Below are 22,850 nucleotides of genomic sequence, written 5' to 3' on the forward strand. Positions count from 1 at the left end.
TATATTTAGAGTATATATTTATTTAGCTAGTTCTAATTATAACTTCTTTCTACTTATGAATCCCAAAACACACTAGCACCAATCCTACACCACAGACTGCAGCAAAATTACAGAGACCTGGTACAACATTATCTTAGCTTTTAAATGCTGATATCCTCCAGCTGGCAGAAGGTCAGAAAAGCGGAGGAAAATCAACTCCTATTAGGAACTAAATAGTCTTGAGACAGAAGGGAACTAACTTGCAGAGTGGTGGCGATTACTTGTGTAAACCACATCAGTTATGACAGTTAATGTACTGCTATAATTACAACAGTGGCATTATTTATTTATTCAGCTATCTTCAGCACGTTCTGACCCTTGGCAATTGTGCCAGCAATCTAGATTGCTGGTATACACTGTCCATTGATTAATTTCAAATATGGTCTGACTGAACTATTTCTAGAATAGAAGTGCATGTTAAAATAAAATTTGGCTCCAACAGAATTCAAAACTTAATCTCCTTTTAAGCATTTAAAAATATATGTAAAATATCTGAACAAAAGCCGAAACATTTGATCACTGCCCATATACCAACACAAGACAACACTCAGGTGCATCAAGAAACTCACAGAAGATGATGAACAGTCCTGTGATAGAAAGGCTCAGGCTTTTCCAATTATAATTCTCCTAATCCTCATCACTGAATGATAATAAGGTGTAATTTCTGAATGATTACTGGAGTGAAAGTGAAACCAAAATATTTAGACTAAGACAGACTGATAACGTGTCTTAAAAGGTGAAGGATTAATTTAAGATTCACCTGCCCTAGTAAGGATAGGTCACTACTCCCCTTGACCACAGATAAGCAATTATTGCTACAAAGGCTTTCAGTGACACACGAAGGACAAAAAGCAGGGCCCTGGGGTGGGATTGTTTTGATCATCTATAAAGCACAGATACATCCCATGAAGCCTTGACTTGGGTGACTTGCAAGCCAATAGGGACAAACCAAAAGGCCAACCTGAATTTGAAATTTTGACATTGTTCAGAAGCTGGCAATCTGCTGTGGTTTAAGTCTCAAGTTATCTATTCCACCTTCCCCTGGATAACTGAAAAAATACCTGCTGTAATCTCTCTCTCACCTGTGACCTGGTTTTATGATTCCAATACAGTAATATGTTCCATGGTAGCAGATAAGAGGCCCTCAAAAGGGATAAGGAAGAGAGTCTGGGAGACAGCAACACTGTGATTGAGGCAGTAAAGCCTTGCCTAGGCTGTTTAAAACTCATTTGTTGTTAGGCCACCAAGTTTTGTAAAAGCTTGACAGTCTGCCCCCTAAAGTGGTGTTGAACAGGCTAACCGGTAAGTGTATTTGAGAAGAAAGTGGCACTTTGTCACTTTTTGTCCTATTCTCAAAACGTCTAAGCACCGAGTCTTATGGTGCCAAAGCACTGACTCCTGAAGTACAGGCAAATTCACAGTGCCGCCTGCATCTTCTAGGTTCCTGTTGCTTCTACTAAGAAAAGGATACCTGAGAGCGAGATGAATGGAAAATTATCAAATACAGAAGACAGACATCTTTCTAGAGAAGTCTATCGATTCTATTCTATTATTCTATTCTGCTAATCAACAAACAGGAGAGTATCACAACTCTTTCCAAATCCTGAGATAAAAACCTACAGAAAGAAGACAACTGAGCAAGCAACCTGCAAATATGTTCACCATGTTACATTGCATAGGCGAAACCCCAAACTGTACGTAAAGAATTAATGTTCTTTGCAAATTTCGATCTGCTTATCTCTTGAGGCAAACAGAGCTTTAGTTTATTTGTTCCATTCAACAGATGCTGAATTTACTAAATGGGAAACATTAGGCTAAAAGAACAAGAAAGTAATCACCCAGGAATGACGTTATTTCTAATCTACTCGTTTGTATCTTGCACTTGTAGTCAGATTTTCCCGAATAACATGAGCAAGACCTTAGCATGTCTCCCCTTACAGAGACTTAAGTGGCTCATGAGTATTAGAGGATGCCAATAAGGCTATGAAAATTTCCAAAGAAGAAATGCTATAGTCTCTACGTAAATACAAGCTTGAGAGTCCTTCAGCTTCAGAGACAGCCATTCCTTTGCAATACTCTGAAGAAAACCTACCGGATCACCACAATTTACATTTGTAGCTGAAGTACCATGAAGGACAACGCAGGATAGTGAGAGGAACAGCACATTGGGCAATTCTTCTTAGCAGTCTGTATCAAGTTAGAGTACTGTTGTCAGTGCTAATAACCAAGGGCACTGAACTTGAATGAACCCCTCCAGATGGCACTGTGAGCTGGAAAGCCTCAGAATTAGTGTGGTTCTGATCTGGTCTGCTCTTCCATGTCCCAAGAACTTAAATAGGAACAGACCTAGGAACAGCTAAGTTCATTACAGCTGGGTTATTTTCTGGACAAGGAATGGAAGTTAAGTGTAAGAAAATACTCTCAAGTCAGGTTACAATGACAGACACGAGTATACCAAGCGCATTTCAATGCCGGACTGCTTCAGGAAAAGCAATGCCTCAAACTAACTACTAAAAAAATTGCGCGATTGGTCTCTTAACTAACCTACTTCTACATACATGATCAATCTGTTGCTCCTATCTACTTTTTAACTTTACCCTTCTCATACTGAATGCTGTATAACTGCCTCTGCTGATATAGAGGGTGAAAAAAGCATCTGAACTGTATTGGTATTGTATTTCCCCAAAGTGAAGAGAAAATAAGTGGACTGGGCTAAGCTGTCAGTGACAAAAATGAGAGGGCAATAGAAAGCTTGTTTCGTGCTGCTCTGTAAAAAAAGCACAGATCATCCATGCTTGAAGCCTGAAACATTAGGAAGTCTTTGTCACATCGAGACCAAGGCAGCTGACATAAAGCAGAGCCTCTTTTACTCTGCGTTAAGTGAGGGAGATCACCAGTTGGGTGCTGTCTCAAAAGGTATGGTCTATCCTTTGCTTTTGCCCAGAGTTTCAAAGGTAATAATGGGAAGGCAAGAGAGTTACACACTGACAGAAATGCACTCCTGGTCCACTAGGTTTATGTGTAACACCAACTTTAATTAAAAACTGGATCCTGAAGCTTTCTTCAGCTAGGCAGAAAAAAACCTCAATGGCACAGAGGCAAGGTCAGTCTTCAATGGCCTACAACCTTTTGAAACAATTTTTGGAGGGGAGGTGGGGAAAGAGGAGGAATTATCAGAATGTTAACTAATGGATTAACGAATGTATTTAAGAAAATCTTTCAGCCCCCAGCAAGGACAAATGTTTCCCTCTCTCCCCCATTAGCCTTTCTAAAATTATCCAGCTTGCCAAAGCCAAGAAATTCCAGGCCAGAGCTAAAATTTGGTCAAATACATTTTAACAAAGGAGACACAAATGTTTTAGTTACATTTTATCCTTATAAAAGAATGAGGAAAAAATAAAGTTTTACTACTAAATTTGCTAAACTGCTAGTTTTTCATGAGTCATATGATTTTCTTCACCAACTTTTCGAACTAGAAAACTTCACTGCTTTGCCATGCCATTCCTCACGTCTCATGAAAGCGTTTTGAAAATTTGCACCCAGCAGATGGGTTTGTATATTAATTTATTCTTGAAAACGAATCCCAATATGAAGATTTAGATACTCTGAAAACATTAGTTGTTTTCCATACAGTTACAGTACTGTTCATTGGACTGTATGAACTTGTTATCTCACAGCCCATTAGAAATAAAAATATCAATATTTATCCTCAGGCACTAACCAACCTTCAGTGTTGTCATAATCTCCAAAAGAGTCATAAAATTCAGTCACTAGGCTATAACATAGCAAAGATTTTCTACATGCCACCATGCTTATGTCTACACGCATATCCACTAGACTTCAGCAATTTAGTAATATGTACTAACTGCTAGTAAGCTACTCCCCAGTTGGACCCAGTTCTCTGGGGTGTTTTGGTATCTACATAAGGCAACAGGTAACTTCAGCTCTGACATCCAGGTAAGGACAGTAAGCTCACTAAAGCACAGGACACTAAACAAGATGTAAATGTAGATGAGGTTCTATTAACTAAAACAGTTGCTGTTCTAAAAGTGTACATGAGAGCCTACAATATGATTTTAGTATCACTTTCCTACTGAATGAAAACACGGAATGTGATATGTTTTGCTGACACAATCAAAAGACAGACTGTAGAAAGTAAACAGACAATTTGATCTTTGGTGATTTAAATCAAGATATGAAATGATTATATCTTAGTAACACTTAGCAGCTGAACAGTAAGTGGTAGAGGCTATGACAGACAAAAGAATAAATAACATTTTTGAGCTCCAAAAGGTGACACAACCTTACCTATCATGGTCTTAGATGTATAACAAGATGATACCTCTCGTCTTAATGAAAAGTTGTCAAAATGCTAAGTTGTCAGATACTGTGTTAGAACTTAAGAATAACTAATAAAACTAAGCCACTGGTGGCATGTAGTAGACTAAATTAGGTAGGCTACACATGACACCAACTGGATGGAAACTAGATTGGTGTGTATTCCCTACTGGCCTAGGAGATACAAAGTAACCAAGACAAAGTTTGTATTCTCATTTGTATATTTGTATGTATTTGTATTTTATATTTGAGTAAAGTCAATCACATGAAGATAAAGGTAAAACAAACAAATAAACAAAGGCCTGGGACTTGCAAAAGGTACCACACCTTAAAGCCACTGAGGCAGATTAAAGTAATGCCTACAAAATACACTTGGCAGAAAAATCATTAGACTGAAAGCCATAATTAGTACAATATTTCATAAAGATGAACTCTTCACCAAGCTTCAGCATTGACATTTTTTGTAAGGCTGTACAATTACAAATTTGGTTAGGATTTTAAGTTCTTTTTCCCACTCAACTCTTGATGAAATCAGCCTTGTGAAACAAGTTGTCTTCTGGAAGTAAAAGGCAGATACAGCCCTCCTGAACAGAAGGCAAATGAGAGATAGTGCCCATGCTACTTAAGCATTAAAATTATGTACTAGCTTCCAATTTTATATCCTCTTTTTCTTTCAATATTGTGTTTGATTCAACAAATTTATAATGTTAGGCTTTGCATTTACTGCAGTCATTTCTATAAACCCAGTGCAGTCAAGTGAATTACAACATGGATCAATTTTACTCATTCTTACCATACTTCATGAATAGTTCACAATGAATTATTTAAACAAAGCATACAGGTGAATACCATACACCAGAAAGAGAAACAAAGAAAGAAGCAATGGACATTCACAGATAACAAGCTTCAGCTGGGCTTCAAAAGAAAACTTGTTTTACAGCATAGTAGCAACTTAATGGTCAAATATAGGCATTAAATCATTAATCTATTCAGAACTTGAATTTTTGTAAAGCAGCAGAGTCATCAAACACGTGTCAGTAAGTACGTTGCCTTCTGTATCACTAAAAAAAATTTACTAATGATCTGAGTGTTGCTTAGGTAGTTACTTCACTTTATTTCTTCTTAAAGCAACTAGTTTAGCACCTGTTCTTTTACAAGCATATACTTAGATCAGCTATTTAACTATATATAGTTAAATCAACAGCTGGAGACTCATTTAATTAACCCCTTGGAGTGCTTTCAGGTTAACAATTTGTTTTCACAAAACAACTGCAATACAGTAACAGAGTTAAGCATCAAGCATGTTTATTCCAAAAAAATTCAAAAGAAATGTCTTGCCAAATAGTAATAGTCTAAAAAGCAATGAAACCATGTCATTAAATACTACATGCACCCAAAAAGTTAATAAGTCTCTGTCTTGTTCAGCAGTTTTCTTTACATGCTGCCCTTCTTCCCCAAAAAATAACCTTAGGAAAACATTCCTAAGACCACAAGGCAGCGAAAAAGTGAGTCTATCTTTTCCCTGAGCCCAAAGGAAGGTTAAACTCCAATCTAAATACCTGTAATAATAGATGGAAAGAGCAAAGTTTCCTTCCGGTAAAAGAAAAATGTATTTTCATGTCTAGTACTTAGTAATTTTTCTCCTCAATTACCACTCAATTACCATTTTTCTGTTTATTAACCACACATAATTGCAATTCATCCCTGAGAGAGCTAGTTTCATTTAACAAAACAGGAGCTATGTTTTTGCATTACAGGACTCCTAAAGCCACAGTATGTTGTATAGTTAACTTCAGAGAGAAACAGTACACTGACTTTACAGATATTAGCTAAATATACTACTACAAAAAAGTTCCTACTGAGTATCTTCAGATTCTTATTGCCATTTAATTCTCCTAGCCCTTCTATAAGCTTCTTGCAGACTACCAAGAACAGATAGCAATAAAAGCTATGAATTCGCATCCTAGAAAACTGAGTTTAGTCCTCATTTTTGCTAGGATTCTGAAAAAACCAAAATGTTACATAGTACACTGAACTTCCTGGAATGGGCAGAACAAGCCTGATCCTTCAAACAGCAGTTCACACAGTTTATCTGAAATCCTTTTAAACTCTGGGTTAGAGCAGTCCCAAATACTTCATGAAGTACCACTGAAACAACCAATTCTGACTTTGTGGTAGAACATTCTTCATTATAAGCAAGAGAAAGGTCTGATAGTGTCAAATCTGATTAATTTTTTCAGGAAAAGCTGTAAAAAGTTGCTACTACCACGAAATAACATTGATTACTTAACGAGAAGTTACTTGAGAAAAAAGCTTCCAATTATTCAAAAGCTGGGCACAGAAACCTTTCCTATTATTAACAAAATATTAAAATAGTTGGTTCCAAAACTCCCATACTATAACTTAGCAATTAAAATCAAAACCCATATAGACTAGTTAACACATGATATTTAGACAATGCAATTTAAAATACCATATAAATGTTTTCTCTTATTCAGAAACATACAAAAATCATAATCTATGGCCATCTGTGCTTGCCAGTTAGAAGCCAACTATAAAAATACAAAAGTATGCAAAAGCAACAGTTGCCAGTATCTCCACACAGTGCTTGTCGATCAAATTACTGGCAACCTGCAAGTTTATATTTGTAACACAGACGCTTTCTTCGGCTTATTAATTGTCTTATGTGTTTAAAAGTTAAGGTTGACATTTTACATTTTTATAAAGATTGATGCTTTAACATTAACATTAAACTATACAACCAGAAAATATAAAGCTTCAAGAAGTAATGATTCTCATGTATCTAGTAATAGGATTCTAAATACAAATTACTTGCACTAGATTTGATTTTGAGTATTATCAGACTGACTTATATTCTGTTTTAGATGCATTTATGTATGAAATAACTATAAGGAGAACACTATTATGTTTATGTTTTCAACTGGGGAAATATTGCCAGAATAAATTTACTTTCAGCAGTTTTATGGAACATTAATTTGAGTGGGTTCCTAATAAAATACTTGAAATCGATTTTCCCCACACAGATACAGCTACCTGGACATTATAGCCCAAATCAAAAAGGTGTTCCTCCCCACCCTCAGTAGATGAAGACAACATCCAAAAATACAGACTTACTTCAGAGAGCATGGCAAGCTTTGACCACATCAGCCCGTTATCACCCGGGCTAACAGCTATCATGCTACCAGACAATATAATTCTGTACCTCAGGTTATTCTTATCTTGTTTCAAGTAAAACCCAAGAATATTACCCACCCAAACTGACCACATTAGAAAAGCACAGTCTGGCTTAATTTAAAGAATTCATGAGAAATAAAAATTTTCCAAAATTGGGATTGCAGGTAGAAATCAGTTTTGCCCTGATGTAGAGTATGCATGCATTATGGCACAGTCTATATTTTTTCCCCATAGGATTGTCCTTAAGCAGTGCCCAGACTGTACTGAGATACTGTCATTTGTAGAATTACCTTCTCATTCACTGTAAATTGGAAGGGGTGTAGAAAACAACACAGGATGCTGTAGGAATATAAATGATGATCTTATGTTGAAGAAAGGAGAACACTGCATACAAAAACTGTGCTTTTGCTGTCTCTGTCAGGCTCCCTGCCAGTCATTCAAAGAGATCATCCATACCAAAATTTTTATGATGTTCCTCAGCTGTCTGTCTTCAGTTTGTATTTGCATATCCTGGAAGAGGAGGAGGACCCCCAGACAACAGTGCTGACCATTACTGCGAAATGCAGGATCCCTTCCTGGCTTCAAGTCAGATCACACAACATCAACTTTTTTTTTTTCAATCGCTGGAGGATCCTGTAGACTACTGTTACATCCCAGTAATGAAATGGAAACTTGAAATTCCTCCTTTCTGCTATTGGGAAAGCGTGTGAACTTTCCTCTTCTATCTTCTTTCATGCTGTTATGATTTCATGAGTCTTCTGTTGACTCATTTCTCCAGACTGTCAAGGTCTCTCTGAAAAGAAGGCCTATGCTTCAATTCATTAACCACTCCCCCTAACTTGGTATCATCCATGAACTTGCTGAAGGCATGCTCCCTCCTATTCTCGAGGTCGTTAATAAAAACATCCAACAGCACTGGCCACATTTTCAACATTCGAGGAACACTAGTGGCCACCGGCTGGACTTTGTATCAGCACTCTGAGCATAGCAGTCCAGATAATTTTCTGCCCACCTTGCAGTCCACCTATCCAAACTACCTATCTCCAGCTTGGTTATAGCTCCAGCTTGGTCTACAGCTTCTAATAGATCACATCAAATGCCTTCCTAAATTCAAGGTAAACAACATCCACCATTCTCTCCCCATCTACTGAGCCATTCAGCTCATCACAGAGAACAATTAATTTGCCCTTGATAAGGTCCAATCATGTTCTTGCCCTTCATGTGCCTGAACATGGCTTCCAGGAGGATTTGTTCCATAATCTTCACAGAAACCACAGCTAGGCTGACCTTCCTGTAGATCCCCCAATCCTTCTTCTCACCCTTCTTGAAGATGGGTCTGTTTGCTTTTTTCCCTGCTCATTTGCAATCTCCTAATCACAATGACCTTTCGAAGATAAGCAAGGAAATAGCCTTGCAACAACAGCAGCCAGATCCTGCAGGATACTTGAATACACCACACTCAGCCCCACAAATTTGTGTACATCAAATTTGCTTAAGTGGTCCCCACCTTGACCTTCTGTACTGTGGATAATGCTTCACTCCCTCTAATTCTGCCATTAGACTCAGGGACCTGGGAAGCCCAAGGACAGTTCTTATCATTAAAGAGGCAAAGAAAACCTTCAGTATTGCTTCCATGTCCTTTTGTACCAGATGATTTGTCAAGATCATTTTGAATTCTAAGCCTCTTCACCGTGTTTGCCACCCACTTCTGTTTAGTACCATCTACATATAACCATGCATTCTTTCCACTGCTAATAATGAAAATACTGAATGACACAGGCCCCTGAAAAACTGAAAGACCACCTACTTTGAGAGTAAGGCATTAAAACAAAAATAATGCTAAGAACAATTTTTCATTCAGTTGTAACCACCAAATTATGATCCTACCTAGACCAAGTCTTCAGTTTGCTTATCAGACTGTGTCAAATGGTGTCAAAAATCTTAACACCACACTGACTTTCAGCAAGAAGTTCTGTCTGAATCAGCCCTAGTTACCTAAAGGCACTCTCATTTTAACAGTTGTGCAGATTCCCAAGGACCTTAATGTTGACAATTCATTTAGATAAGTTTGTTTCCTTTAAAGAGCAATCTTTGGCAGTCTTCTGAGACTCCCTAATGAGTATAAGCAGAGTCTTACTGATGACTGCAGCCTTGGTTATGGTGTATTATCAACCATCAAAGTAGCTTCCAGGGGGCCAGGGTTGGAGTTAATCAGCTGTTTCTCAAAAAATCACGAATACTGATTAGAATCCTGAAAGAAAAATCCTGACACGTCTAAAGAAAACTGTAGTCAGGCAATTGCTGCTTCCTGTGGGATCCTGATGAATACTCCATTCCAGCTCACGTAGTTTGTTCTTCCCCAACACACTGCAAATAGTCAACTGCAAATTCTAATTAAGCGAGTACCATTTCTAGAGTACAGAGCTTTAAAGATGCAGCGATATTGAGACACCTAATGAAATGCATGGAGAGAATCTGTATCTGAAAAGGCTTTGTCCAGACTTCTCTATGTAGCTAATGCAAGAAAACTTAAATCACAGAAGCATTTGCCATTTCTGGTTTGTGTTGATGCTGTAAGAAAGGGGCTGCAGCCCACAACATGTTTTTCCTGATCAGCAGGACTCCTACACTTTACAACAATGCATATTTTTCTTTCCTCCTGCACTGTAACATTTGGTCTATATACTAAATGAGGAAGATTACTTTATTAGAAGTTGGCTTAAAAGGCTGAAGGGAGTATTTTGTGGATGTTAGAAAAAGCACCAACTATCGATTTACTTTGAGTTTCTGTGTACTGCTTATATTACCCTGATTCACGTAAATTTAACTTTTTCCTCCTAAGAGAAAAAAGAAAGAATTTATAATAGCAAGAACTCTACTCTGCTGTAAACTATTTCAGTTGTATTTATGTAGAATACATCTAGTTTTTTTTCTCCTCTGCCTTACACTGTGTCCTCTTTAATAAAAATGTATCTATGTCAGAGATATTTAAAGATCAAAAATTGAGAAAAGAAAAACAAAGGAATGGAATAAAGCACAGTAAGATCTGAACAGTTTTGCTCATATTTAGTTGCTCATTAACAAAGAAGTCTGAAAGAAAAAGGCACCTTCAGAGTGAACAGACTATGTCTAAATGAAACTTTATTAATAACCAACACCAGATTATCATTTTTTTTCCAAGTTGTTGAATGCCATGGAATTGATACAGAATTTGAGAGGTTACATCTTTGGCAACAAGACAATCAGCTTTCCAGATACAGATCAACAGTTTCAATTCTGTTCAAGCTAAGCAGGGACGAATAGCCACTCCTTGTTAATAAATACAAATGATGTGATGACTTCCACCCAGTTGTCAAAGCCAATCTTTTCACAACCTTTAATGCTGAGATTTTCAAAGTAGTCTGGAGAATTGAGATACATTTTTAGGAGATTATTTGTAGGCATTCTGGCCACTTCGGTGCTCTGACTCTGTGTAGAAACTGAACAAACCCAAATTTTCATTTTAAAAAGTGTTTGTGGGTTTTGATGATTTTTTTAATAAATAAAAAATACTTTAAAACAAGTCAAACTCAGTCATGCTTCATCATTTTCCCACCTTGTTTATATTATTTTTACATGAATTCATACCATGTGGCATGTCTGGCACTGAAGGGACAGAGTGAGAATAAAGCCCCCAAACTCAGTAGATCCGAGAGAGACAGCTCTGTGAGGAGCAGAGCAGACATAAGGAGAGAACCAAATGCATGAATTTCATGCTCAGTGTGCAAGACTTGACAGGCTTCTATTATTTTGACAGGCTTCTATTATTTTTTACACGCTGCTGAATCATGAGAGAATAGCAAGCTCACAAAGACACTCACATTGCTCACAAAATTCCAGACTTGTCTGTGCACTTTGCCTTTTTTTTTTCTTCTTCTTTTCTTTCCTTTTCCTCCAAAAAAGCAAAATTGAATTCCTGGAATATATTCCAAATAATGAAGAAAATCTAGGAAACACATTCCCCTTTGAGGAGTCTTGTATCACGATTTCCATTATCTCTTTAAACACAGAAAACTATGCTAGTAGCATAATGTACTACTAAACATATCAAAACAGGGTTTTCTTATCATCGTTATGGAGCATGATTTGTAATAGTAAGATATTTCTCCTATATACCTTTCAATTGAAAATATGTATTCTCAATGTATCGTACTAATGTCAAATCAGCTACCTCACTTAGACAATATAGATGAATTTAGCAACATTTAAATATTTTTCCCTTGTTTTGTGGTTGGACACAGGAGGTTTCTTCACAGAAAAGTAAGAGTTTAAGGACAAGTAAAAACTTCAGAAAACAAAACCAGGACTAAGGGATAACCACTTTGTTAAATCACAGCCTACCAGTGAAGTCAGATTAAGGTAAACTTCTATGCAATTTACTCTGCTTATTCTCTGTAACACCTATTTGATCAATATTTGCACAGAAACGTACTCAGTCCCACAATCCCATCTACTCCGCCTCTTCAACTCCACCAAACTTCTTGGCTCTACAGCTCAGGATCGTAGTTTGAGAGATATGCTGTAATTTTGCCATGGCAGTACAGTTTTCACCAAATCTACGCTTTCCCCTGGAAATATCACCAAAATGGTATGCATTCTCTTTAAAATTATTATCTCCAATTGTGGAGAGTCTGAAAATTTCTTTGTGTTTTGAGATTTAGAAGCATGGTCTGAGAGAATACCTCTTCTTTGTTTTGTGATGATGCTGCAACTTAGGGTTGTTAAAACTGTGATTTGATCAGTCCCCAACTTTCCTAAGCCTAGTGTTTGGTTTCCAGAATCTCACATTCTTTTGTCCAGCTGACAACAACTGAATTTGTTCTACTTGGAAGCTTGTTTGGGTTCCTTTTCAGAAGAGGGGGGAAGCAGGAAGACTGACTCCATACTTCTAAGAAACTAAGAATTCTAAGAAATCTTACCATTTTTATTCATTCTTCCATCTTTTCTCCACTGGTTGTAGGAAAGGTAGTTTATAATATAAAATGTTGGCTTCTCAAGAAATCATGTGAAAATGCAGATTAAGGTTTCTTTCAAGAAACTGGAACACCAGCACCAGCAACACAATATGGCATGCCAGCACTTTGCAGTCAACATACAAGTGTCTCATCATCATAAATTTCAAGGTCTGTTTACTTTATGTTTCAGCACAGCAGTCAAAATACTGCAATTATCAGATGCGTTTCATTGAACTGTGGTACATTTATCAATGTGTCTTTGCAAATTCAAAGCGTCACGTTAGCTGGTACCAGTAACAAAATGATTTTTGAAACAAATACACAGCAATACATTGAAATCTCTAGCTATGGGGCAGGTATTTACGACAGAGCTTTCAGCCCCTAAATTAGGATTCCCAACAATTGTGTTATTAGCATATAATCTTATATTGCAATATAAGGTAGGACAACAAAGTTGGATCTACTTCAGGAGCCTTTTTTTTTTTCTCCTCATTTTCATCAGGTTTTCCACTATTCCAAACACTAAGATGCTACAGTATCCATATGTTATTCTGCAGTTAATATCTCCATACATCAATATTTAAAAGAACCTACTTGTTTGGTATTTCCTGTGGGGAAAAAATACAGGATTTTCTGGTAACACCTACATATGCCAAAAGGTCCAATCTACTTCCCTTGGAGTATCAGATACACTTTACTGAAAGTACTTTAGAAAGAATTTGTGGTGGTGATCATGCTTATTTCCAAATCAGTATAAACAAACAAACTTGTCTAGATACTGTTATAACTGAGGGAAACAAATGTTGCAGTCACCTCTGTTTTGCTATTGCAACACCCATACTAAGAAAATAAGCAGTTGGAAAGCAGACCATACAAATGAGGGAGAGTCTAGTGCTAAAATGAAGAAAGTCTTGAATGTAGCCAAAGAGCAACTTTGCGCTTTTTTTTCTGTAATTCCTTCTCTTTATATATGGAACAGCAAGAAAACATTTTAAATTGCATTTTTAGAATGCAATTTCTTGCTTTCATGTTGCTACCAACAATACTGTGTTGTCTTATTTCTCTATTTTTGTGAAATTCACTGTGCATCTCGGATTAAAGACCAGTTTTCTCTAAACTGGCTACAGAACAAAGGTTATTTCGAAAGGTTAACACAGGTTATTTCTCTGCATCCTCAGAAGAAAGCAAGTACTAGTTTAAGCTCATTCTACCTTGCATCACTACTGTTAAGTAGACAGCTACTTTAGAGCTTTGAATAAAAGGGTATATTGACAATAACATTTAAAACAAATAATCAAGCCCTGTATCGAAAGCAAGAATAGATCTCTGGAATGAGGGAAGTGGAGATCAAAACCAGGAAATAGAAGAAAAGTGGAGAACACACTTAGAAAGAGGAAGAGTTCTAGTGCTGCTAACTGAAAAGACAGTTGAAATCCCAGATTTCAATTCAAGTACTATTTTTTTTACAAGGACCCAGTAAAGTCCAGAAGAAACTTGAACATAATCGGAAAAAAATAAACTTTCTTTTTCTTTTTTTTAAAGGAAAATAGAACACTGAGAAAACTGTAAAGAGCGGGTAGTTCTATTATCCTCAAGAAAACAATTAAGTTCTACTAAAAAACTCAACATTTAAGCTAGTCATCCCAATTTTGCTGCTATTAGAAACAGAATGTGTCTTGCAAATGGTTTCACAGATTACCTGTCTGTTTGATCTCTCATCCAAGCTTATGTACCACGTCAGTAGCAATAAACTATATAGATAAAATATATTTACATCTCAAATGTATATAAATCTTTTTTCTATGATAAAATGCAGAGATATCCACTGTTTTGAACAAAAACAAAAGCATGCGCAGTGAGGTGAACACCTCGTTTTTTGTTTCTCTCTCATCTCTACTCAATTTCTGCCCTATATGCTTTTACTCAAAGACTTTAAAATCACACGTTTTCTCTCCAGAGTAACATTCAGTTCTTGTATCTGTGATTTCCTGTGCAAGACAAAAACCAGTTCTTAAGCTTACTCATGTTCATAATCAAAATACACACAGGCAATTCCCCATACCTCCTACTATTTGCATTTGGAATTGACAGAGATGCAAAGGAGAGGGAGCGGATTGAAGCCTGTAAAAGAAGAAGAGGAGCCAAAAAAACCCACAAGTTCAGAAGGACCTGGGAGAAGAAATAGCTTAGCAACACAAAAGAGGAATGCCTAGGAATTAGGTACAGGTTTGCAAGGATCTTCACATGCAACAAAAAGGGCTCCCTCAAGTAAAGTGTTTTAAAGCCCATTTCTTCATTATAGTATTTTCTCATAGTTCCACTGCACTCTCCTGCTTTATTATAAACGAAGAGATGAGGCAGTTCCCATTCGCATCTGTTGAGCCAAAGCTCACCCACACCTTTCCAGGAGACTCTTGAGAGTTCGCCTAGACTCCCCTCCAGTTGCTTCCTCTCTTGTCCATTAATACGCACGCAGCATCTTCAGATATAGACGTAGCCCAGCATCATTCTCATTCTGTGAACTTTTAGCCCATAAAGCTGCTCTCCTCCATACTTTATAAAGAGTGACAGCAATGACTAGGGCTTTATGATGAAATAACCACTCTGTGATATGGTCAAATATGACTTCTTATTTTAAGAGAAAAGCACAGTAAGAACATGCAAACTGAAAAGAAAATTCTTGCTTCCAGAGTTCTGTTTAATTATTTTTGTTCAAGTCATTTGAGGCAGACAGAGGATAAACAAAATGAACAGTCTACACCTGGAAGCAAAAGAAGATGTGTTAGTAGGCCAGCTCTTTAATGAAATGTAAGGTTTAAATATATTTACTTTGTCTTCAGTGATGAAAAACTCTTAATAACCACTGAAATACTGCTTTTTTTCCTCTTCAGGTAAATTACAGGGAATTTAAAAGGACTGTGTTTCACAAACACAATCTATATGTTCAATTCTTCTAGGGGTTTTAAATTAGAGCTTTAATCACTGTGGCACATAATTATCCCACGCTTCACCTGAGTCTTTTATTTTAAAAAAAACTGATCAACAGCTTTCATTGAGAAATCCAAAACTTCTCAGTCCAAAGAGGCCAGAGATGAGAAAGTAAAATCTTCTTCTCTCCTCAAAAGAGTAAGACATAAGAATGCAAACAGCAAACATACTCAGACTCTTAGACAATGCTATTTTAATAATACATATAATTTTCAGCCACCTGAAATATTCACATGCATGACCAGAAGACAAAATATGCAATTATTTCTTTTTACTATTCAATTTATGAAGATAACTTGTCAAATTACTTATACAACCTGTAATACTTGTCCACTGAGTGCCATTAGAGCTTCCCAAACCAACTTCACTGCTCCGTCCGCTCAGCGATTCTTTGGTATAGATCAAAAGCAGTTACACTGCTGATTCTGTGCTCAAGTGTTTAACTAAACCAATTCCCTAATTTATTAAGGTTCTTCAACAATTACATGATTTCTTTGAACACCTCAACAAGAATGTTTTACAAATATACGTAGAACCTTTGAAAACCATGACATTAAATTATGTATTTAACATTAGACCTGAAATCCTAGACCAACCTGAGAGAATTTACAAACTAAATTAGTGTCTTTCCCTCACCCACCCTTCCTACATCAAAAAAAAAAAAAGCATACAGCTAGGGAGCATGCCCCTTTCTCAACACAAATTTAAAAAGGAGCAATGCACATATTTAAATACATTGCAAATAAAATTTCAGTACCATGAAATGGACCATTCTATAAAACTTGCTATTGATAGTTTCATCTCTCTTAATTCTACCAGTTATAATAGCTGTGCATTTCATATATATGTGTATGTATAAATTAAATAAAAATATTTTTTAAAATGTCAAAGCTTTATCAAAACACTCTCAGCCATTTTCTCACAAGGGAATCCAAGTCCCCAATGTTTTTATTCTGAAGCTAGCAAATTACTCTGTGTAGTTTTGAAAGCTGATCAAAATAGTGCAACATCCTGATACGAAAAGCCAGCTACTAAGCTGTTAAATAAATACACAAAATTAACATACCCAACTACCATAACCAGTATCCACTGCAATGTTAGATGAGATTTCCAAGCAAACTGATGCAGAGAGACATGCACACGTAGTATGTGTCTATACAAATATCACACCAATATCGTCAATCACCATCCTCTGTAGTCTTTTGTAAGACCAGGTATAACTACACTATTTTAGGCCATCAACGATCTCTTCAGCAAGGCACGTAACATACCTGATGGATTTCTAAGTTCACTGTGGTTTGGGGCACAGATCAACTTAACAACATGCATCTATATTTCTGTGGCTGGCACACATCTTTCCACTTTCCATCACAGTCAGCCCTGTTTCCCTCAACTAGCTTTTTGGCACTTCTCTTTCTCTACCATAAGAAGATTGGGATCTAAGATAAAGAAATTACTTGTTTGAGAAGAAGAGAGTTCTATAAAGACACAGAGAGACCATTCTAATTGGTAAGGAAGACAAACATTTATAGAGGCTGGGTTAATATCCAGCACATTTACCTTGAAGCAGACGAAAATGAATGACTATAGGCCTGGAAAAAGGAGTATGTAATTTACTGGGTTTAACTTTGTGCCTCCCTTGCCTTTGTGGGTTTGTAACAGACAGAACAGCAACATATGGTGCAACTGCTTCATTATAAAGACTTGGTGTAGTCTCCAAAAGTCATCAGGTACACATACATGTTGGCGAGCTTATATCGAGAGCTTTTTATTCTGTTTTTCAAATGATGTACTGGTGAAGGCTGCGTGTTTGCAGAGACCCATTCTGACAGGTTTGAGTACACTTAGCAAATTTCAATCAAGGTAAGATTCACAATGCAGCTTCTCATTTCCAGTAATAATAAAGGAAGTCTCAAAAGAAACTTCTGTTGCAGAAAATCCATTTGTAATACACTTCTCTGTAAAAGATCTATGTGGGGAGACAGTGTCTTAAGAAGACATCAAGAATAAAGAAAAACAAAGTTCCATTACAGATAAATTCACACAAAACCAAACTCCACTGCTTGCCTACTCGACATTATGATCAGAAAACAACCAAATGATTGCTTTACAGACAGTTCATATTGCTTAAAAAGCACATACTGAGATTTAGCAGTAGTTAGCTACCTACTTTTCAAGAAAAAAAACCACAGCAAACAAACAAGAATCTAAGTCCTAATTTTGAATAACTCCACTGTTAGCAGTGTACCAGCCACCTCTATGGCACCTACTAGACTCTTTTACTGGCCTCCCAATTGCTAACATTCATCCCGCAGTTTATGTAACATCTTATTTATGTTTAAAATTTATAATTCCAGGCAGATGCATCAAGGTCTCTGCAGTACAGCAATACCTGCGCTTTTAGCACAGTAACACATACTTTAATACACTTTTCCAGCTATTTTATTTAAACAACATTCAGTGGTTAGGCTCAAAAGTTTTTTGGATGCTTGTTGCTGTGGTTTGCAGAAAATACTCATTGGAGCCAAGCAATTTTAGAATACATACTGACCATGCTACTGCAAACGTGTTCGTATCCTTGAAAAAGAGAAAAGCAGCTGCAGGAGGAACTGCTGCTTCCATTCTCTGCACTTTAAAAGTGACACTTTTCACTGGAAGTCTGTGACCTAGTCCCCACAGTACAACACATTTAATTACATCATTCACACGTTAAAAAACGGGTAAACGGTACACAGAACACCAGTGAAAAATCTGAAAAACTAACACTACTTTTATAGTTCCGTCCCATGTAAATCACATATAGCTTTAAAGAGCCATAATGACTTAAACCAGTAGGGATGTTTAAAAGCGTACAATATGAAAGTCTTCAAGTGAATACTTACTCACAAGAACGTCATTAGGTTTTAGTCAGAAAAGACTAGAAGAAGGGTGAGAGTTATGACAGTCCTCCTAAAACGCAAAATAAATTAGTAAAGTGTTTACATGTCTGTTCTCAAAGTAAGAAGGAAGCCACTGAATTCCTGCTAGAGTCCTGGCTTTTGTTTCACTTTTCAGTAATTGTCATAAATTTTCTGTGTTAATCCCAGGCCAACATGGACAGAGAAATATAAATTCTCTTGATAAATTCTTCATTGTGGTTTATAATGCTGGTAAATTCACTTCAACCATTTTCTTTGCAAATTACCTTCTAATTTTCTGCAAAAGAATTAGCCAACCTGGGTGTGACAGAATGTACTGCCACCAGTACCTGATCTGTCCCAGTGCCTTTTAACAGTACTGCATAATGTTGTGTAAACACCATTCTTGCTCTAAGCATTTAAGAACAGGTTTTCCTAAATAAACATACAGCTCCATCTAGGAGAGTTTCCCAATGTACGTTTTGAACACTCTTTCAAAAGAAACAGAAACACACTAAGTTACAAAGTTTTTGTCTAATACAGCAAAATACCTATCCAATACTTCACAGCCAAACTACATTCTCTTTTCCATAGACCCCGTAAACAAGACAGCGAGGATGTTCCGTAGTTTCATATTTAGCTTGTCTTCTTGTTGCCTGTACTATTAGCTCCTGCCAAGTTCCATGCAGATCTTCAGCATGAATGACTGACTTACAAACTTCTAAACTCTTATCATTTGGCAATGACTGCTGGAAGGAACCAGACGATACCTAATGTCAAAACAGTAATTTTATCTTATTTTCCTACCAATGCTATTAATTATCTTGTCTCATTGACCACACCAAAGCTTTCTTTGAAGTAAAAAAGAGGTCCTCATAGAGCGTGGTAACTCCGGTCTGTTGCCCAGAAGGTGAAGCACTTTGCAGCCGGTGTGTACTGAGCCATGCTTAAAGAGTAAAATGATAAGCTCCCTGATTAGCGCTCGCTCCGGTAAGCCCGCAGGGCACCGTCTGGGCCGCCCGACAGCCCACGGGGCGGCGAGGGCTGCGGGCGGCTGTGCGGGCACCAAGGGCTGCCCGCGGCCAGCGCACACGGCGAGGCGAGGTCCGGCGGGCGGCTCGCGGACTTCCCCGCACCTTCAGAGGTAAAGGCCCCTCGCCGGGGGCATCCTTAATCCTCTGCCTCCTGAGGCTCCCTCGCGGTATTAGCACCACACTGAGGAACAGCTGTCGGGTTTATAAACTTCCTTAAAGGTCTACGGGGAGTTTCCCAGGCTTAAGAGGCAAACGGAATTCGTGCCGCGGGTGCGAAGCGGCACGGCGGTCAGCTCTCCTCCTCCTCCTCGCCTCCTCCTCCGCCCGGCGCCGCCAGCGGAGCGGGCCCGCAGCGAGGGGGCCGCCGGGCTGCCGCCGCCCGGCCCTGCGACGGGCACCTGTGGCGTCCGCCGCTCGGGGCCCGCTGCCAGCGGCCGCTCGCACCCCGCGCCCGGCCGAGGGACGCCGCTCGGCCCCGCGCCGCCCGAGGCCAGCGGGGAGCCCGGGGCGCGCAGCGCGGGCGGCACCCGGCGCCGCCTCCGCCCGCGGCTTTGTTCGCGGCGCGGCCCCGAGCCCAGCCCCCCTGCCGCAGCCACGCTCCGCCGCTGCCCGGCTCGGCCCGGCTGACGCCGCGCTCCCCTGGGCTCACCGCGCTGCCCTCAGCCTCCCCGCCGCCTCCTACCTTGGCTTTCCCAGCCTCCAGCTTCTTCAGCCGCTCCTCGTCCTCCATGGCGTCTGTGCGGGAGAGCAGAGCGTTACCGGCGGCGGGAGGCGGGGCCCGCCGCTCCCCTCCCCTCCGCCGGGGCGCACACGATCGCTGTCCTGTCCCGTCCCGTCCCGCCTCACAGCGACGACAGCTGCCGTGGCGGAGCCACCGGCGACGCCATCTTCATCTCCACGTAAACACGCGGCCGAGGAAAGTGACGTTGGGGCCGCCCGCTCCTCCTCCTGCCGCCAGCCCCTCCTCCCCCCGAGCCCCGGCCGCTCCGGGGGGTGCTCCGGCCGCCAGCGCCCCCCGCCCGCCCGGCGCCGAGTCCCGCCGGAGCCGCCCGCGGAGGCGCGGGCCTGCAGCCCCGCAGCCCCGCAGCCCGCGCGGGAGCACGCACCGGCGGCGGGGCCGAGCGACAGCCAGCCGCGGGCGCGGGCGCGGCCGCCGCGCAGGGGGAGGACGGAGGCAGCGGCGGGCACACCCCCCTCCACACCCCGGCTCGCCCCCGCAGGCGGAGGGGCGGGGGGCTTTCTCTTCCCACAAAAGAACCGCAGCGGAAAGACGCCTCCAATTTGCCGGTGCTTTGATACAAAGGTGTGCACAGCAAATACCTGAGTTTTGCGAGACTGCTGCCTTCTGCTGTCTCGCAAATCCAGTCTCTCTGGCTACAATGCTGATTTTGACAGTTTTGATTTTCTAAGTGCTTTCTTGCTCCTACGTGCGGCTCGCTAAATCGCAAGCTTTCTATAGCGTGGATCTAAAGCTTGGAAACAGACGAACAAGCTTTTTGAGCGCGTGTCGCAGGCTATGCGAGGATGACAACAAAGGACGTGTAGCCCCCCTGTTTAAATGACTTAATATGCACTCATCATGCCAGAGGAGTTGAAACAGGTCTGTTAAAATCACAATGGGGAATATGGCACGTGGCAATTCAATGCTAATACAATTTCTATACCTCAGCATTCAACACAAAGCAATATTCCGGGAGTACTTAATAGTGTCTACTAAATGTGTGCCTTGTAAGGCTAATAGTAAATTGGTATTACAGATTCATAACGTGCTTTTTCTTTCAGTTACCCCTGAAGTCGGTTCCCTTTGTGGTGGTGCAATGGATGGCACAGGCTTACACACGCCTGGCAAGCCTTTTTTCATTAGCGTGTAACAGCTGCGTGTGAACAGAGTCCTTGTTCTGCGTTTGGAATCATTCTGCTTTATTAAATGTATAATATAAAATCTTTCTGAATTAGCTTAGATCTGGGCCTTGCTGATCTTTTTAACACAATTCATTCAGTATACATTCTTTCCTCGCTTGAATTTGCCAGCGAAGACCAGATACGCCCAAAACAGAAAAAATGCCAAAAGAAAACATTATGTGCTCAGTCTTACTGACCAAGATCAAGACAAAAAATATGAGGACTCCTAGCAGCAGACTTCCACACCCATATTACTGCCAAAGTAAACTAAACCTGCAATCTGAAATTTTGAAGGATTTTCCACTCCTCCTAAAAAACATTACATTTCACGGAAAAGTCTGAAATAATTTGTTGATCAGTACACGTAATGTACATTCCTGTATTTATAAAGCAATGCCCTCAACCTTCACTCAAAAAGGAAATGAATACCATTGATGTCAAAAGAAAAAAACACCATCCATGGTAGGGAATGACAAATGTCTGCATTATACTTTGTTCCATATTTGAAGTAAGCATATGTTTCAGTTAAAGTTCTCAGACTTTGCTATTTCACTAGAGGAAAAGCATGTTATAGAGAAAAACAGCAAATGAAATTGAGAATTAATTAAAGAGGAAATATTTTTATGGAAATACAAATTTATTTGAGTTCATTCCTTAAAAAGGAAGTGTTCTCAAGTTAGTAAAAGAAAGTGATTTATGCAAAGCCTGTACAAATGCAAGTTTTCTCCAGCAATTACAAGGCCTGGAGGCCCCTGAGGGAAAAATAAATCACCTTTTCTGTGCCAATGACATTCCTCTTAGCTGATGGAGGCCACCGTCACAGAACTAGCTGTTAGGTGTCAGTAAAATTTCACACATGCATAACACTATGATAGTAATTTCTTAATCAGTAAATATCCCATTTAGAAGATAATTACAAACTTCCCAAATCCCATAATTAAATGGGTTCTTAAGGTAATGCTAAGAATTGATGGGCCTAATTTTCTTCTCACAGACTTATATCCATGTAATTCTAATGGCTTTTAGTTAAACACCTAACTCATAACAATGAAAGTCATGAAAATCAGACTGACAAACTATAATAGAGTACTGTGGAAATTACTACTGGATAAAATATCCCAGGAAATAATACTTCCATATTATCTCATCATCAGAAGAAGAACAGGACTTTCTCTCCTAGGAAAAAAAATCCATACAGTATGATTTCCTACTTCAGCTATTTAAATTCTTATTTTATCATTTAGGCAGGGTGAGCTGACTGGAATTTACAACTTGGTTAGCCAATTAAACTTTCAGTTACAGAAAGGCATTAATCTTGCTTGCTTAATTCTCAGAATTGACCAATAATGTTCGCTTGCCTAAGAATGTAAAATAGTGCCCAGGAGTCAGGCGAATAACTGCTTTAAAGATTGATTAACTTTCTAACACTTATTGAATTCACGTAAGTTAAACATGTGTAAACT

The 22,850-nt window shown here is 39.2% G+C and overlaps 1 protein-coding gene across 12 annotated transcripts in view; it reads right to left on the reverse strand.

Moving 5' to 3' along the window:
* AKAP9 (A-kinase anchoring protein 9) overlaps window positions 1–20,454 on the reverse strand; it is a 120,868-nt gene extending 100,414 nt beyond the window's left edge. For 11 of the 12 annotated variants that reach the window (XM_082323966.1, XM_082323965.1, XM_082323958.1 and 8 more), the window contains exon 1: window positions 20,168–20,381. In XM_082323966.1, the coding sequence (XP_082180092.1) occupies window positions 20,168–20,215 (48 nt within the window). In that variant the 5' untranslated portion in view covers window positions 20,216–20,381. Of the gene's footprint in view, window positions 1–20,167 lie in introns of all 12 variants that reach the window. The other variant, XM_082323955.1, reaches the window with a different exon arrangement.
* Between the last annotated feature and the right edge of the window lie 2,396 nt (window positions 20,455–22,850).

This window comes from Platalea leucorodia, assembly GCF_965183815.1.
Source record: "Platalea leucorodia genome assembly, chromosome: 1".
NCBI classification, from domain to species: Eukaryota; Metazoa; Chordata; class Aves; order Pelecaniformes; family Threskiornithidae; genus Platalea; species Platalea leucorodia.